The sequence below is a fragment of the Mustelus asterias genome, chromosome 6 (assembly GCF_964213995.1).
Source record: "Mustelus asterias chromosome 6, sMusAst1.hap1.1, whole genome shotgun sequence".
Lineage (NCBI taxonomy): Eukaryota > Metazoa > Chordata > Chondrichthyes > Carcharhiniformes > Triakidae > Mustelus > Mustelus asterias.
This window is the reverse complement of record NC_135806.1, coordinates 86,584,566-86,603,237: the sequence shown is the minus strand read 5'-3', so window position 1 is coordinate 86,603,237 and position 18,672 is coordinate 86,584,566. Positions and strand designations below refer to the sequence as shown.

At 42.3% G+C, this 18,672-nt stretch overlaps 1 protein-coding gene across 5 annotated transcripts in view; it reads left to right on the top strand.

The window, feature by feature from the left end:
• fer (fer (fps/fes related) tyrosine kinase) overlaps positions 1 to 18,672 on the top strand; it is a 157,501-nt gene that overhangs the window by 45,017 nt on the left and 93,812 nt on the right. For 4 of the 5 annotated variants that reach the window (XM_078214682.1, XM_078214683.1, XM_078214684.1 and 1 more), the window contains 4 exons: positions 245 to 428; positions 14,106 to 14,243; positions 14,924 to 15,043; positions 17,813 to 17,935. In XM_078214682.1, coding sequence (XP_078070808.1) covers positions 245 to 428; positions 14,106 to 14,243; positions 14,924 to 15,043; positions 17,813 to 17,935 — 565 coding nt within the window. Of the gene's footprint in view, positions 1 to 244; positions 429 to 8,334; positions 10,604 to 14,105; positions 14,244 to 14,923; positions 15,044 to 17,812; positions 17,936 to 18,672 lie in introns of those variants that run through there. The other variant, XM_078214686.1, reaches the window with a different exon arrangement.

Sequence of the window (18,672 nt, the reverse complement as noted above, 5' to 3'; positions counted from 1 at the left end):
TTATCTCTTGTTGAGAAACTATCATTTAAAACTTCAACTTAAAGTAAAAATATTTTTAATCATATCACAATGCCACTCCGTTACTGGATTATATAGTTTATTGCACTTAAAATTAACAGTTGTGGAATTGATTGAGCTTAATTAGCCGCAAATTAATATTTGTAAAAAAATGGCAGGCCTAATTTACTTGAACCAAGGTTGAATTTCTGAAGTTTGTACTTATGTGCTTTCTTATCTCCTCCAGGCAAGGAGACTGAAAAAGCCAAAGACCGATTTGACAAGGCCACGATGAAACTCCATAATTTGCACAATCAGTATGTGTTGGCAGTGAAGGCGGCCCAGCTACACCAGGAACAGTATTATGATAAAGCTCTTCCTCTTCTGCTGGATTCTCTGCAGAAGATGCAGGAGGAAATGATTCTAGTTTTGTAAGGAATACTCTAAATAATTCACCTCATGCTTTTTTTGTTTACATACCGAACTATGTTAATCTAAGTTTTGGAACAATGTAGTTGACAGTCTACAGAGCCGAATAATGTACTGATTTTAAACTAGGGATCTGATCTTTTAATTAACGATGTTCACTTTCATGTGCAATGTTGCCCCGCGTTGAGAATTGTCAGCAAACGAGCAAAAATATGTTCCATCATCCCACAGAAAAAAATGTCAGTTTTTAAACAACAGTGAAAAATGGGATTTCTCAGACTGCATGGACACATTGATTTATTTTCTATTTTATTAATTTGTGTTTCTGCAGCTTGATATATAGGAGGGGAGGTGAGAGGATGAAGTGGGAGCTTAAAGACTACTTTCATTCCTGTAGTATTATGTAAATCAGTTTGTAAATATGGAGAAATCTATTGGTATTCTTGACAGTTCTGACAAAAAATAGTAGCAGGACATAGTGAGAACTGTGACATGGAAAGATTGGATAATAGTAATGGTGCATATGCAGTTTACTCAATTATTGTAATACAGAAGTTTGAATAAATTATGACTCTAGTAATTTGCGCTTGCTATTAAAACCACAGTATTATTAACTCTATCATTTGCACCTCTCCACAGAGAGCCTTGCCAAAACAGATGGTAATTAAATACTATAACTTTGCTCCCATTCAGAATGACGGCCAAGGAAAATTTCCTTCATTTTTGCTGGTTCTCTCACTGGTTGTAGTGTGTTTGAAAGTGTGCACATACCTCCGTCATCAAGGCTAACTGACAACTTTGGAACTAGCTAATCTTGATTGCAAAATGGAATGTTCTGTGATTTGATTGTCGTCCTGCTGCAGAATTATTGCAAAATCATGAATCTAGTTTGATTGCTGATAATTTGAGAAAATGTTGGAGTGCGCAAAAGATGCTGGAATACCCACTCATAATTTGAATCAGTTGAATGGAGATGAGTGGTATGTTTGTGGTTTTTTGTTTTGGAGTTTGTTTTTCTTAATTCTTGCAGAAGGTGATTGTGTGGATCTGGAAACTTCTCTGCAATGGAAAAGACCTGGAATATTGGACCACTAACTGGAGGGTCGATCATGTAGCATATTGCCATGACCTGGTTTGTGAGGCTGTATTGTTACCCTAATTATCACGCGTTTGCCTGGGTAATTGTCCAATTACATTTTGCCCTTTTTATTATTGTATTTGATATCTTTGGCCAGATCACAGGTTAATTGTACTTTTTTCATTCATTCATGGGATGCGACTGTTGCTGGCAAGGCTAGCATTTACTGTTCATTTCTAATTGCCTTAAGGAATATGGTTGTGAACTGTCGTGAATTGCTACTGACAGTGTGGTATTGGTACAACCACAGTGCTGGGCGGAGGGAATTCTAGGACTTGGATGTAGCAACTATGAAGAAATGGCAAGATAATGTGAAGTGAGGATGTCATGTCACTTGAAAGGGAACTTGCTGATGGTAGTGTTCTCATCCACCTGCTCCCCAGTTCTTGGTGGTGGAGGTCGCAGATTTGGAAGGTGCCTGAATGGGCCCTAGGCAAGATGCTGGAGGGTATCGTGCTTCGGCTTCAAATTGTTGCCAGTCTGTGCTGGTGGTGGATGGAGTGAATGTTTAAAGTAGTGGATAGGTGCTAATGATGCAGACTGGATAGTACTGAATTTCTTGAGTTTGCTGGAGTTGAACTCATCTTGGCAAGTGGAGACCATTGCATCCTGCTCTGACTTCTGCTTTGCAGACGGTGGACAGGCTTTAGGCAGTCAGGCGGTGTTACTCACAGCAAAGCTCCCAGCTTCTGACTGGCTTTTGTTGCAACAGTGTTTTTATAGTTGGTTCAGTTAAGTTTCAATGGTAACACCTTGGAATGGTGATGGTGGGGAAACCTGGTGACGGTGAAGGGGTTGAATTTCTAAGAGAGGTGATTGGATTCTCTCATCGTAGGTGGTCACTGCTTGTCATATGTGTTGTGCATTTATGACTTGCCACTTATTAGTCCATGCCCAACTGTTGTCCAGGACTTGCTGCATGCAAGCACAGACTGCATCAACAACTGGGGAACTGTGAATCATGCTGCAATCATCATTGAACACTTGCACTTCTGACATTACATTGGTGGGAAAGGTATTGGTGAAGAAGCTAAAGATGGCTAGAACATAGAACATAGAACAGTACAGCACAGAACAGGCCCTTCGGCCCACGATGTTGTGCCGCCCTTCATCTGAAACCAAGATCAAGCTATCCCACTCCCTACCATCCTGGTGTGCTCCATGTGCCTATCCAATAACCGCTTAAATGTTCCTAAAGTGTCTGACTCCACTATCACTGCAGGCAGTCCATTCCACACCCCAACCACTCTCTGCGTGAAGAACCTACCTCTGATATCCTTCCTATATCTCCCACCATGAACCCTATAGTTATGCCCCCTCGTAATAGCTCCATCCACCCGAGGAAATAGTCTTTGAACGTTCACTCGATCTATCCCCTTCATCATTTTATAAACCTCTATTAAGTCTCCCCTCAATCTCCTCCGCTCCAGAGAGAACAGCCCCAGCTCCCTCAACCTTTCCTCATAAGACCGACACTCCAAACCAGGCAGCATCCTGGTAAATCTCCTCTGCACTCTTTCCAGCGCTTCCACATCCTTCTTATAGTGAGGTGACCAGAACTGCACGCAATATTCCAAATGCGGTCTCACCAAGGTCCTGTACAGTTGCAGCATAACCCCACGGCTCTTAAACTCCAACCCCCTGTTAATAAAAGCTAACACACTATATGCCTTCTTCACAGCTCTATCCACTTGAGTGGCAACCTTTAGAGATCTGTGGATATGGACCCCAAGATCTCTCTGTTCCTCCACAGTCTTCAGAACCCTACCTTTGACCCTGTAATCCACATTTTAATTAGTCCTACCAAAATGAATCACCTCACATTTATCAGGGTTAAACTCCATTTGCCATTTTTCAGCCCAGCTTTGCATCCTATCTATGTCTCTTTGCAGCCTACAACAGCCCTCCACCTCATCCACTACTCCACCAATCTTGGTGTCATCAGCAAATTTACTGATCCACCCTTCAGCCCCCTCCTCTAAGTCATTAATAAAAATCACAAAGAGCAGAGGACCAAGCACCGATCCCTGCGGCACTCCGCTAGCAACCTGCCTCCAGTCCGAAAATTTTCCATCGACCACCACCCTCTGTCTTCGATCAGACAGCCAGTTACCTATCCAATCGGCCAACTTTCCCTCTATCCCACACCTCCTTACTTTCATCATAAGCCGACCATGGGGGACCTTATCAAACGCCTTACTAAAATCCATGTATATGACATCAACCGCCCTACCTTCATCAACACACCTAGTTACCTCCTCAAAAAATTCTATCAAATTTGTGAGGCACGATTTGCCCTTCACAAATCCGTGCTGACTATCCCGGATTAATCCGCATCTTTCTAAATGGTCGTAAATCCCATCCCTAAGGACCTTTTCCATCAATTTACCAACCACCGAAGTCAGACTAACCGGTCTATAATTACCAGGGTCATTTCTATTCCCTTTCTTAAACAGAGGAACAACATTTGCCACTCTCCAGTCCTCTGGCACCATCCCCGTGGACAGCGAGGACCCAAAGATCAAAGCCAAAGGCTCTGCAATCTCATCCCTCGCCTCCCAAAGAATCCTAGGATACATTTCCTCAGGCCCAGGGGACTTATCGACCTTCAGTTTATTCAAAACTGCCAATACATCCTCCCTCCGAACATCTATTTCCTCCAGCCTATTAGCCTGTAACACCTTCTCTTCCTCAAAAACATGGCCCCTCTCCTTGGTGAACACTGAAGAAAAGTATTCATTCATCACCTCGCCTATCTCTACTGATTCCATACACAAGTTCCCACCACTGTCCTTGACCGGCCCTAACCTCTGGTTTGACAGAGGAAACTTTTGTGGTAATGGAACCATGTTCCTTTGTGTCAGATATGACTCTAGCCAGTGGGGAGAATCTTCCCCTTACTCTGATTGATATCAATTTTGCTGGGGCTCCTTAATGTTATACTTGGTCAAATGGTCCCTTAGTGTTAAGGATAGTCATTTTTCACCTTCTTCTGGAAATTAGCTCTTTTGTCCATGTCTAGACTAAGGATGTAATGAGGGCTGACGATCAGTAGTCGTGGTAGAACCTAAGCTGAGAAGGTTATTGCTGCGAAAGTTTTGCTTGATAGCACTTTTCACCGCTTTTCTAGCTACTTGGTATACACTGAGTTAGTAATTAGCTTTGTTTGATTTGTCCTGCTTTTTGTGGGCAGGAAATATGTGGACAATTTGCCACATTGTTGGTTTGATGCCAGTTTTGGGATTTGCTAATTCTGGAGACAAGTCTTCATTCTACAGCCAGGCTATTTTCAGGGCTCATCATCTTTGCTTTTCCAATGAGTCGAGCCATTTCCTGATATCACATGGATTGAATTGGCACCTGTAATGCAGGGGACCCCAGAAGGACGCCCAGGTCGACCATTGACTCAGTACTCTGACAAAGTTTATAAATACTTCAACCCTTTCTTTTGCAGTGACGTACGTATTAAATTATTGAGGATTGAGATATTTGAAGAGCCACCCTGGTTTTAAGTTTTTAAATTCTTTATGGGATGTGAGCATTGCTGGCAAGATAATAATTTGTTGCTCATTCCTCATGGCTTTTGAGTAGGTGGTGGTGAGTTGCCTTTTTAAATTGTTGAAGTCCATTTCTCCCAGGTAGTTTGTTGTTCGCAGTATTCATTGAATGTGGCAGGATTGCAGAGCTTTGATGTGATCCATTGACAGTCAGTTTGTTAGCTCTGTCAATAGCACACCCTTTCTGCTTTTTGCATGCATGTTGTCATCTCAACTTTAGATATGCTTAGTGCTGCTCCTGGCATTCTCTCCCTTTTGTTTAATGAGGGCTGGCGGTAAGTCGTCCTGTAGAACCCAAGCTGAGCTGGTTTGAACCAGGGGTGGGTCCCTAGCTTGCTGGTAATTGTGGAGAGAGGGATGTGCTGAGGTTACAGATTGTGGTCAGGTGATCCACCTGGTTTTATTATTGTTTGGTTTTTTTGTAATTTAATACACCCGAGTGGCCATTTCAGAGGGCTGTTAAAAGCCAACCACATTGCTGTGGCTCTGAAGGCATTGTTGTGTTTAGGGTGGAAGATGAGCCCCCAAAGTGAAATAACTTGTTCATTTCGCTGGACAATTAGGAGTTTGCATTAATTGGGTTGGAATGCAGCTTTTCTGTGGGGCTGCAGTGATTAACATTGAGCTAGTTGTAGGAAAATTGTCTAGACCGTATCAGAGATGGCTAATATTTGATATTTAGTTTCACCTGTGAGTTACACGAAGGGGATGTATGTAATTACAAATGAGTGTGTAAAATGCTATCAGACTGGGAGATTTTTGTAAGATGAGTTTTTGATTAAGTTTAAGGCAGAAATTTAAACAATGGAGGTTTGCTGCACTTGTTGCCAGTTTTGTTCTTGCCGGAAATTGCTGACTATGGTGGTGTTATTGATATTATTTGATCAGCCAAATTTTATTTTAAACCATGCAGAATAGCAAAATACGTTGAAATAATGTCCATCGAATCCCTACAGTGTAGAAGGAGGCCATTCAGCCCATCGAGTCTGCAACGACCACAATCCCACCCAGGTCATATTCCCATAACCCCACAAGAGATGAAATTGCTGGGCCTCTAACAGAAATCTTTGTTTCTTCGTTGGCCACTGGTGAGGTACCAGAGGATTAGAGAATAATCAATGTTGTCCCATTATTTAAGAAGGGTAGCAAGGATAACCCGGGTAATTATAGGCCAGTGAGTTTGACATCAGTGATAGTGAAAATGTTGAAGATTCTTAGGAATAGGATCTATACACATTTAGAACTGAATGGACTTGTTAGTGACAGACAGCATGGTTTTATACGTGGGAGGTCATTTCTCACTAATTTACTTGAGTTTTTTGAGGAGGTGACTAAAATGATTGATGAGGGGAGGACTGTCGATATTGTCTACATGGACTTTAAGGCATTTGACAAGGTCCCTCATGGCAGGCTGGTGCAAAAGATTAAATCTCACGGGATCCGGGGTGAACTAGCTAGATGGATTCAGAACTGGCTTGGCCATAGAAGACACTGGGTAGCGATGGAAGGGTTTTTCTGAATGGAGGTCTGTAACTAGTGGTGTTCCGCAGGGATCAGTGCTGGGACCTCTGCTGTTTGTACTATATATAAATGGCATGGAAGAAAACATAGCTGGTCTGTGGATGATACTAAGATTGGCGGCGTTGCGGATAGTGATGAAGATTGTCAGAGGATACAGCTGGATATAGATAGACTGGAAAATTGGGTGGAGAAATGGCAGATGGAATTTAATCCAGACAAATGGGAGGTGATGCATTTTGTTGGATCCAATTCGGGTGGGAGATATAAAATAAATGGCAGAACAATCAGGAGCATAGACACAGAGATCTGAAAGTACAGGTCCACAGATCCTTAAGTGGCAGCACAGGTAGAAAAGGTGTTGAAGAAAGCAAATGGCATACTTGCCTTCATTGGACGGGGCAACAAGTATAAAAGTTGGCAAATTATGTTACAGTTGTATAAGATATTGGTTCGGCCATATTTGGAATACTCTGTCCAGTTCTGGTCACCGCACTACCAGAAGGACATGGAGGCTTTGGAGAGAGTGCAGAAAAGGTTTGCCAGGATGTTGCCTGGTATGGAGGGTATTAGCTATGGGGAGAGATTGAATAAACTGGGATTGTTCTCCCTGGAAAGATGGAAGCTGAGGGGCAATCTGATAGAAGTTTACAAAATTATGAGAGATATAGATAGGGTGAACAGTTGGAAGCTTTTTCCCAGGGCAGAAATGACAATTACATGGGGGCACAAGTTCAAGATAAGGGGGGGAAAAGATTCAGTGGAGATCTGCGGGGGAAGTTTTTTTAAACAGAGGGTGGTGGGGGCCTGGAATGCACTGCCAAGTGAGGTGGTTGAGGCAGTTACTTCAGCCACATTTAAGACTTCTTGATAGGCATATGAACAAACGGGGAATTGAGGGATATAAGCAGTTGGTCTAGATAGGTAAATGTGATTGGTGCAGGCTTGGAGAGCCGAAGGGCCTGTTCCTGTGCTGTACTGTTCTTTGTACTTACCCTGCTAATCCCCCTGACACTAGGGCCAATTTGGCATGGACAATCAATCTAACCCGCACATCTTTGGACTGTGGGAGAAAGCCCACGCAGACACTGGAAGAATGTGCAAACTCCACACAGTGACCCAAGGCCGGAATTGAACCCAAGTCCCTGGCACTGTGGGGCAGCAGTGCAAACCACTGAGCTGCCTATGCAAATGTTTCACTGTTCCCTTTTATCTTTTTATTTCTTTGCCTTCAGCAGGTCCCAATGTTTTGCATATTGGAAGATTCATATGTATTTAGATTCACATTACTATTTTTTAGTGCGAGTTGCAATTGTCTTCTGTAATCTGTGAGCTAGTTGTACTTTAAGTTGTACTTCTATCGTTTTATAATACAAAGCCTATTTAGCATGGGATAGGAATACATCTTTAGCTCCATGGCACAAAAACACCAAAAAACTCCATAGTGTCATAAATTCAGCATAGTGCAGGACTTAGAAGGACAACGTAAATGCAGTAAACATACACGTGCACAAACTGCCAATGTTAAAGCTGGTGCAAGGATTATGTAATTTTTTTCTCTCGTGTTTATATTAACGTTGTACATGAGTCAGAATCATATAGCCATTATGGCATAGAAAAGGCCTTTAGATTCATTGAGTGGTAAATTTAACGTGTATTTTTTCTATGGTTGATCTTTGTTCCTTTCACATTTAGCTCATCCTTGTGCAGCAATCAGTGTAGATGGGTGGAAAACTACTGTGAGAGTGGTGGAAATGATCAGGATTGAAGTAGCAGTTTTGTTATTGTGCCCAAGCCATCAGGAGGTGTGTCAACACCAAATTCATTAGCCGCACTCACAAGACAGCCCCAAACATCACCCAAGCACAACGCAACGCCATTCGCACTCTCAAGACCAACCGCAACATTGTCATCAAACCAGCAGACAAAGGAGGGGCCATCGTCATACTGAACAGAACGGATTACTGCAAAGAAGTGTACCGACAACTGAACAACGAGGAACACTACAGACAGTTACCCGCAGATCAACCAAAGAACACACCCGTCAACTCAATACTCTGATCAAGACCTTTGATCCGGACCTTCAGAGCACCCTCGGTGCTCTCATCCCATGTACTCCCCGTGTTGGAGATCTCTGCTGCCTCCCGAAGACACACACGGCCGTCCCATCGTATCGGGCAATGGGACCCTGTGTGAGAACCTCTCCGGCTATGTCGAGGGCATCCTGAAACCCATTGTACGAAGAACCCCCCAGCTTTTGTCGCGACACTACGGACTTCCTACAGAAACTCTGCACACATGGGGCAGTTGAACCAGGAGCACTCCTCGTCACAATGGATGTCTCGGCACTCTACACCAGCATCCCCCACGATGATGGCATTGCTGCAACGGCCTCAGTGCTCAGCGCCGACAACTGCCAGTTTCCAGATGCAATTTTACAACTCATCTGCTTCATCCTGAACCACAATGTCTTCATCTTCAACGACCAGTTCTTCATCCAGACACACGGAACAGCCATGGGGACCGAATTCGCACCTCAATATGCCAACATCTTCATGTACAGGTTCGAACAAGACTTCTTCACCACACAGGACCTTCAACCGATGCTATACACTAAATACATCGATGACATTTTCTTCCTTTTGGACTCATGGTGAACAATCACAAACAACTATATGATGACATCAACAAGTTCCATCCCACCATCAGACTCACCATGGAATACTCTCTGGAATCGGTTGCATTCTTGGACACACGCATCTCCATTAAGGACGGTCACCTCGGCACCTCACTGTACCGCAAGCCCACGGATAACCTCACGATGCTCCACTTCTCCAGCTTCCACCCTAAACACGTTAAAGAAGCCATCTCCTACGGATAAGCCCTCCGTATACACAGGATCTGCTCAGTATACGGAGGATCGCAACAGACACCTCCAGGCGCTGAAAGATGCCCTCATAAAAACAGGATATGGCGCTAGACTCATCGATCGACAGTTCCGACGCGCCACAATGAAACACCGCACCGACCTCCTCAGAAGACAAACACGGGACACGGTGGACAGAGTACCCTTCGACGTCCAGTACTTCCCCGGAGCGGAGAAGCTACGGCATCTCCTCCGGAGCCTTCAACATGTCATTGATGAAGACGAACATCTTGCCACGGCCAACCCCCACACCCCCACTTCTTGCTTTCAAACAACCTCAAACAGACCATTGTCCGCAGCAAACTACCCAGCCTTCAGGAGTACAGTGACCACGACACCACATAGCCCTGTCACAGCAACCTCTGCAAGACGTGCCGGATCATCGACACAGATGCCATCATCTCATGTGAGAACACCAGGTACACGGTACATACTCTTGCAACTCGGCCAACGTTGTCTACCTGATGCGCTGCAGGAAAGGATGTCCTGAAGCATGGTACATTGGGGAAACCATGCAGACGCTACGACAACGGATGGATGAACACCGCTCCATGAATCACCAGGCAAGACTGTTCTCTTCCTGTTGGGGAACACTTCAGCGGTCACGGGCATTCGGCCTCTGATCTTCGCGTAAGCGTTCTCCAAGGTGGCCTTCACGACACACGACAGCGCAGGGTCGCTGAACAGAAACTGATAGCCAAGTTCTGCACACATGAGGACGGCCTCAACCGGGATCTTGGGTTCATGCCACACTCTCTGTAACCCCCACAACTTGCCTGGACTTGCAGAATCTCACTGGCTGTCCTGTCTGGAGACAATACACATCTCTTTAACCTGTGCTTAATGCTCTCTCCACTCACGTTGTTTGTACCTTTTATGACTTGATTATCTGTAAAGACTGCATTCCAATCATTATTCTGTAAATTGAGTTTGTGTCTCTGTATGCCCTGTTTGTGAGCATTTCTCCACTCCACCTGACGAAGGGGCAGCGCTCCGAAAGCTAGTGGCATTTGCCACCAAATAAACCTGTTGGACTTTAACCTGGTGTTGTTAAACTTCTTCCTAAGGTAATGGAATGTCAGTGACTCCCTGGTACGCGCTGATCAGTTCTGATCAGTGTATACAGGAGATTTGTCCTGAATTTCTGTTTGGTAATTGCTTTTTTTTCAAAAGGTTTTTTGAAGAAAAGCATGAAATTACCCTCAATAAAATCTTGTCAGGCAACCTTTTGAGAGATGAGGTGCTATTAATGAAAGGACCTGGTTTTGCTGCTCAAAATTTCAATAGGCCTTTTAAAGTAGTTTTTGATGCCAGTGGTAAGAGACATAGGAGCAGTTATGTTACAAGAGGATGACACTGATGTAGAGCTTCCAGTTGGTTACTTTTTTTAAAAAAAACTTGATACATGTCAACAAAAATACTTGCATTGAGAAGGAAGAGTCAAACCTTGCATTGGTTCTTGCATGTGAAGTGAATATTTCAAATAATCCAGGAGAGAGATTTATTTATACTGATCATAAACCACTGGTGTTTATAGCGAAGTTCCTTATGAAGAATCTTCAGCTCTTTTGTTGGAGTTTGATGCTGCAGACCTTCAGCTCAAGAATTGTGTGTGGGGCTAGGAAAAAATGTAATTGTGGAGACTCTGTCCAGACTTTAGAGAAAGGATATAGAAAAAAAATAGTCTGAATTATGATCATGGAAGTGTGGTGGCGGAGAGGAGAGAGCAAAGATGGGAAGGAAGAGGAGGAAGACCATTTATAGGGTCGAAGATGGTTTGAGAGCAAGATGGGGAACCCGTTGTATTGAACTGATCTTTATTCCTCCGAGGCCGTGCCTTGCCCTTAGTTTGGCTCAGTGAAGAAACCGCTGTATGCCAGACACCATGCTATGTCTTTTTACCTCTTGTATTTTCTAAATGTAATTGTTTATCTTAACTACTTACAGAAAATTACATCATGAAACTGCTTTTCCTTCAAAATGAGAAAAACTAAACACTTGTTTGCGTTTGACAATATGATATCACAAATAATGAAAGTGCTGTATTAGCTCCTGTATATTGGATGAATGGCAGTTGAAGGATTTTGAAGCTGAAACAACTGTATTATTGTTTCTGTACTATTTCTGATCTGCAAACAACTGAGACCAGCTCTGGAAGTACAAAGTAAAATATATTCCCTTTCTCTGCTGTTATCTTTTGGTGAGTGCCAACTAAATGAATTTGCTTCATGCTTGAAAGTGCATGAATTCACTATGAATATGTACTTCTGCAAGCAGCATGTATAATTGATTCTTAGTAGTCTCACCAGAGAAAGAAAACAGCAGTATTGTCGGAATGTCAAGTGAGCGTTTACAAACGTGATACTACCAGTGACAATTAAATATAAATGCAGAATCAGCATAAGTTGTTTTTCATGATGCAAAATCAAACTGTGGGCACTGCTTCCCAAGCTGCTATCTAATGTGATACCAGTTTAATTTTTGAAAATGAATGTGAGCCCAGATGTCAGCAAAAACAAACCAGCAATAAAGCAGCACTATAGCATTCAATGCATAATTTACAAAGTTCGCAAATAAAGTATCATGTAAATATGAAAACAGGTTTGTTTTAAAGTACTTGGTACAGATGTTATTTTATGTACTCCAATAAGTTTATTCCCTGGTGACAGGAAACATAGTGAAGCCCCCGTGCATACATTAATGATCTCTCTCCTCACACTATAGGTGCGCGCACACATACACACCATTTAGCTTTTCTTCAGTTTCCTCCACATGGTCTCATTCTCACCATTCCTGGCCCCTCTTTCCCTCCTGCCACCGCTGGTCTCTCTTTCCCTCGTGGAATCCCTACAGTGCAGAAAAGGACATTTTGCCCATCGAATCTTTCCCTCTTCCCTCTGGGTTCTCCTCACAACTGCCCAGTCTGGAGGCAGAGGGGATGAATGCAACCCAAAATAGGGCTATTGGAGCCCCATTGGGATTGCGACCCATAATTTGAAACCCTGTGACTTCGGGTGTATTGTTTTAGATTATCACAGAATCACCCAGTTGTTACAGTGCGCAAGGACTCTCTTCACTTACTGTGTCTGCACTGACTGCCTGAAAGACAGCCAAGTTCCACTCCCCTGTCTTAGTCCAGTAGTCTGTCTTTTCAGATCACAACCCAATTCCTTTCTGAATACCTGGATCGAACCTGCCCATCTTCTCAGCAAGTTTGCTCCAGATTCCAGCCTCCCTCTGGGTTTTAAAAGATTTTCCTCTCGTCACTTCTCCTTTTGCCAATTATTTTTGAATCTGTGCCCTCTAGTTCTAGTTGATAGTTCGAGTATGATTTTTCTTCGTCAAAGACAATGAGAAAGGGGAGGGGATTTTTAAAAATCTTTAACACTGTGCTCACTGCATATATTTTTGGGGCAATTAGATTAAGAAATTAATGTCTCTAGACTATCATTTGGTGAGGTAGCCTAATCATTTGCCCTTCCTCAACTGACTTTGTAATGTGAGAATTGCATTGTGCTCAACCCTGTTAGCTTATTTGTACATTTCAACCTCCAGCTTCTACTTATGCATTGCATCTAATATTCAGGAAGTTTACTATTATCCTTGTACTAACAAATACAGTTCCTTCCGTTGTAATCCTGGTTAATGTTTAACAGGGCTAAGTGACACTAATCACTGACACCTTAACAAAAAGTCAGTAATCTATTAACTGAATCCCTCTGATTTCTGAGTGGTACTTTCAGTGCTTTAAGTGCCAGATGCAGCAAATGGATTAATATGTTTGCTAGAATATCTCCTTTAATTGTTGCATTCACCATTGAGATACTGATGCAAATTCGAGTGGCAGTGTCAACTAAATTGGCTTCTCCAACTGTATTGGCCAACTTTACCTCAAGGCTTCATTTCTCTAATCAATTTAGCTGCCTTCCTCAGCTTCCCTCCGTAAATTACAATTTATTCAGAGTTGCCATCCCCGATTAAACGAATGTGTGGGCTCATGTCTCCTTTGACTTGCTGTGCTGTATTGGCTCCTTGCGTCATAACCAACTGATCTCAGTATCCTCATCTTCAATTTCAAGTTGTGCTATATTCTACCATAGCAGTCTCCTCTAGTCATTTATTTCTGAATGCTTCTCTGAAACTGGTGCGTTCCTGTTTCCTCCGTGTCATTATCGTGCCATTTGTAGCACTAAACTCTTGTATACTAAGTGTTCCTTTTGAGAACCAGAGATCCTTCTGTCTTGCCTACTTCCTCCTTGCTTTCACAAACCTTTTCCTTGTCTTTATTTTTAAAGTCAAGCCCATCATCCATTGAACTGCTTGAGTCCTGTGAATCTCTTTAGTACTGGCCACCTACCTTGTGATACAATACTAGGCCTTGAAATGCGAAGGTGTGGTGGAAAATTACCACGAGCAAAATGTTAGTGCAATTTTCTTCAAATAAATTGGTAATTGTAAAGTTGAACATTTATGAAGTAGAAAGCAAAAATGTTGTTCTTAGAGATTTCAATTTTCTTTTGTTTTTTGCTTTCCTTCGTAGAAAGGGAATTCTAGAAGAATACGTAAAAATAACGAGCCTTGTGACTGAAGAGATAGTAAATATCCACAAAGATGTCCTCAATTCTATTGAACAAATCAACCCCAGTTCCGAATACAACCACTTCATTGAAAATCATAGGTGAAGTACTCCTTACGCGATCTAATAGTGAACAGAACACATGGACTTTTATTTACATAGCATTTCTATATTCAGGTCCTCAGTGGGCAAGGTGCTTTGCAGCCAATGAATTACTTTTGAGATATGATCACTGTTTGGTTGGAAATGTGGAAATCAATATGCACACAGCAAAGCCCCTGAATAATGGAATAAATGACCAGATAATCTGTTTTAATGATTGGGGATTATATGTTATCCAGGATATGAATAGAACTTTTTCACTTTTCTTTGAATAGTGAATAAATGAATGTCAGTCTCAACAGGCAAATCTGAATGATGAAACTTCAGTGTCTCATGAAGCAAAGGAGTTGGGGCTTGAACTCTCAGCTTTCTGACCCAGAGATGAAATAATTAAGCACTATGCAAAAATTTGGACAATTATTCACATTAATGGAAAAGATTTGTTTATATATTGGAGGTAAAGAATGTTTAAAAGCGAAGTTTTGGTTTGGTGCATGTTAGTAACAGTTCATTGCTGGGGAATTGTAGTTTGTAATTAAATTCCTTTTCAGTAACGTTCTACATTTTACAATGTAATTCAAACTTTAGTTAAGGCTTGTGTACAATTTCCAGAGGCTACAACCAAGTATAACTTAGATGCTTAGAATTTATTTTGAGCATATTGCTTCATTTTTTTGCAGGTCGCAGCCCATTAAAGAGGCAAGTATTGAGTTTGATGTTATGTTATTGGAGGACATGGAAAATCTTCAAGTCAATGAGATTTTGTGGAACAGTTTAACAGCAGAGAGTTTACAGACGATGTAAGTTTGAGATCTGTCTGTTATGCCAATGCTGTGTAATTTTGCAACATTTCAACAAGTAAATATTTTGGGACATTGGTATTTAACAATAACAGTTCTGGTAATATTTGATCATAGAATCGGACATTGCAGAAGAGGCCCTTCGGCCCATCAAGTCTGCACCGACATGCAAGAAACACCTGACCTCGCACTTAATCCCATTTACCAACACTTGACCCATAGATTTGAATGTTATGATGTGCTAAGTACTCATCCGGATACTTTTTTAAAGGATGTGAGGTAAACCGCCTCTCCCATCCTCCCAGGAGCGCATTCTAGACCATCACTACCCTCTGGGTAAAAATGTTTTTTCTCACACCCACATAAGCCTCCTGCCCCTTACTTTGAACCTATGTTCCCTGTGACTGACCCTTCCATTTAGGGGAACAACTGCTCCTTATCCACTCTATCCATGCCATCATAATTTTGTACATCTCAATCAAAACACCCCTCGGTCTTCTCTGCTCCAACAACAAAAAACCAAGCCTATCCAACCTCTCTTCATAACCTAAATGTTCCATCCGCGGCAGCATCCTGGTGAATCTCCTCTGCGGCCCCTCCAGTGCAATCACATCCTTCCTATAACGTGATGACTAGAACTGCACACACAACTTGAGCTGTGACCTCACCAAAGTTCTATCCAACTCCAACATGACTTCCCTGCTTTTGGAATCTGATAAATTGATAAAAGGCAAGTGTCTCCTGTGCCTTTTTCACCACCCTACTAACATGCCCTTCTGTCTTGAGAGATGTATGGACAAACATGCCAAGGTCCCTTTTTTCCACAGAACTTCCTAGCGTCATGCTGTTCATTGAATACTTCCTTGTCAAATTACTTCTTCCAAAGTGTGTCACCTCACACTTTTTTCAGGGTTAAATTCCACCTGCCACTTACCTGCCCATTTGATCATGCTGTCTATATCTTCTTGTAGCCCAGGATACTCCACCTCACTGTTAACCACCTGGCCAATCTTTGCATCATCTGCAAACTTACTAACCCTATTCCCTATTCCCAATTCACCAATGTCATTTATATAAATGATGACTAACAGGGGACCCAGCACAGATCCCTGTGGTACGCCACCGGACACTGGCTTTCAGTCACTGAAGCAGCCTTCTGTCATAACCCTCTGTCTCCCACAACTGAGACAATTTTGAATCCACTTTATCAAATTACCCTGTATCCTATGTGCCTTTACAAGGTCCCATATGAGACTTTGTCAAAGGCTTTGTTGAAATCCATATAAACTACATCAACTGCACTACCCTCATCTACACATCTTGTCGTCACCTCAAAACATTCAATCAAATTTGTTAGACATGACCTCCCTCGAAGCCATGCTGACTATCCCTGATCAAGCCTTGCCTCTCCAAGTGGATATACATGCTCTCCTTCAGAATTTTCTCCAATAGTTTCCCTACCACTGATGAGACACTCACTGGTCTGTAGTTCCCTGGTTTATCTCTACAGCCCTTCTTGTATAATGGAACCACATTAGCTGTTCTCCAGTCCTCTGGCACCTTCCCTGTGGCCGGAGAGGAATTGAAAATGTGTGTCAGAGCTCCTACAATCTCCTCCCTTGCCTCCTACATCAGTCTGGGACACAATTCATCCAGACCTGGAGATTTGTCCACCTTGTCCTTACCTATGGCAATTTGCTCAAGAGCCTTGCAGTCTCTTCCCCCTGAATTCCATACCTTCATCCTCATTCTCTTGGGTGAAGATGGATATGAAGTATTCACTCAACACGCTACCAGTGTCCTCCAGCTTCACCCATAGATTGCCCCCTTCGTCCCTCATGGGTCCTACTCTTTCCCTGTACGGTGGCACAGTGTTTAGCACTGCTGTCTTACAGCGCCAGAGACCCAGGTTCAGTTCCGAGCTTGGATCACTATCTGTGCAGAGTCTGCACACCCCCGGTCTGCGTAGGTTTCCTCCAGGTGCTCCAGTTTGCTCCCACAGTCCAAAAGGCGTGCTGTTTAGGTGCAATGTCCATGCTAAATTCTCCCTCGGTGTACCCGAACAGGCGCTGGAGTGTGCCGACTCGGGGATTTTCACAGTAGTTTCATTGCAGTGTTAATGTAAGCCTATTTGTGACATGAATAAGTAAACTTAAACATTTCCCATTGATATACTTATAGAATAGCTTGGGATTTTCCCTCCTTTTACCAGCCAGAGCTTTCTCATATCCCCTTTTTGCTTTACTTGGCTTCAGTGAGAATGTCGGTTTGACTGCAGGAGTAATGAAGCCCTGCTTCAGTTAAATATAACCTTGTTTTGACTGCACATGGACTTGTGAGTGCAGCTTTGGCCTCTTTGGAAGGATATTATTACTATAGAGGGAGTGCTACGAAGGTTCACCAGACTTTTCCCCAGGATGGTAAGACTGTCCTACGAAGAAAGATTTGGGAAACTGGGCCTGTACACTCAGGCTGGCTGACCTGTGCACGAGCTGCTGAGTGGCACTTTGAGACTTTGTAAATACAGGGTGATCTTGATGTAATACTGGCCTTAGTAAAATTATGACAATAATTATCTCTTAACCAGACTTTTAATAAGCCTGATCTAGTATTTGTTGCTAATTCTTAAAACTCCTTTGTTTTATCAGTTTCGATGTTAAATAACTGTAGAAACTCTGAATGAACTCCTTAGGAACTTGTGTTCTTCAAAGAAAATAACTGTTTCAAATAGTTGAGTAAAAACTAATTTGGTACTGTCTTTATTAATAGGTTAAAAACAACAACTGAAGACTTAGTCCAAACTCAACGCACTATTGCCAGCAAGGAAGAAATAATGGTAGAATTGGAGCGAAAAATTGCAGAAACTGTAATGACATATGAAAAGAAATCTGAGTAAGTACCAAATATTATAAGTCAATTAATGTTTAAGTTACGGTGACTTACACTAGGTGTGGAATCTTTTCAATGGTTTGCTTTCAGCAAAAGACAGCATTTTAAGATATTTCTGCTTATGCAACTAACTATGCTGAGCTTTAAAGCTAACTTTGCCACATTTTAAAACTCAGCTGGGAATGCTGGGATGAGCTTAGAAATTGACTGCGTTCTCTGAAAGTAGAATGCAAGCGAGACTTTTTCATAAACAAAGCCTTAATGGTTACAGCTGCAAATTGTTTACGAAAGTAAGAGAGACAGTTTTTATACCAACAATTTCAGTAACACAGATGAGTTAACTTATAGTCAGTTCAATCCAGAGTATGTTTTGCGTTCTTTGACCAGCGCAATACTGGCTTTTGCTGGCATCTCTATTTCTCTCTTTCTTTTCCTTTCTGTAATGTTAATTTTAAGTTTTATTCAATAAAAGTTATTCAACAGATCAGTGCTGCCTCCGTCTATTCTGAGGAATGAATGGGCCCTACACTCGGATAATTTGCAGAATCGGTCTTAGATTTTATTAAACATTTCACTTGTTAAAATGGCAGTTGTTTTGTCTCCATTTTTACTCTTTTTCTGCCTCCATGCTATTTTGCAACAAGAACAAGCAATCTGATAGGGTACAGGGTATAGATAATCCCTTTGATGACAGAAAGATGTTTTTTACCATGAGGCAATCCCTATACTTTGGATACTAG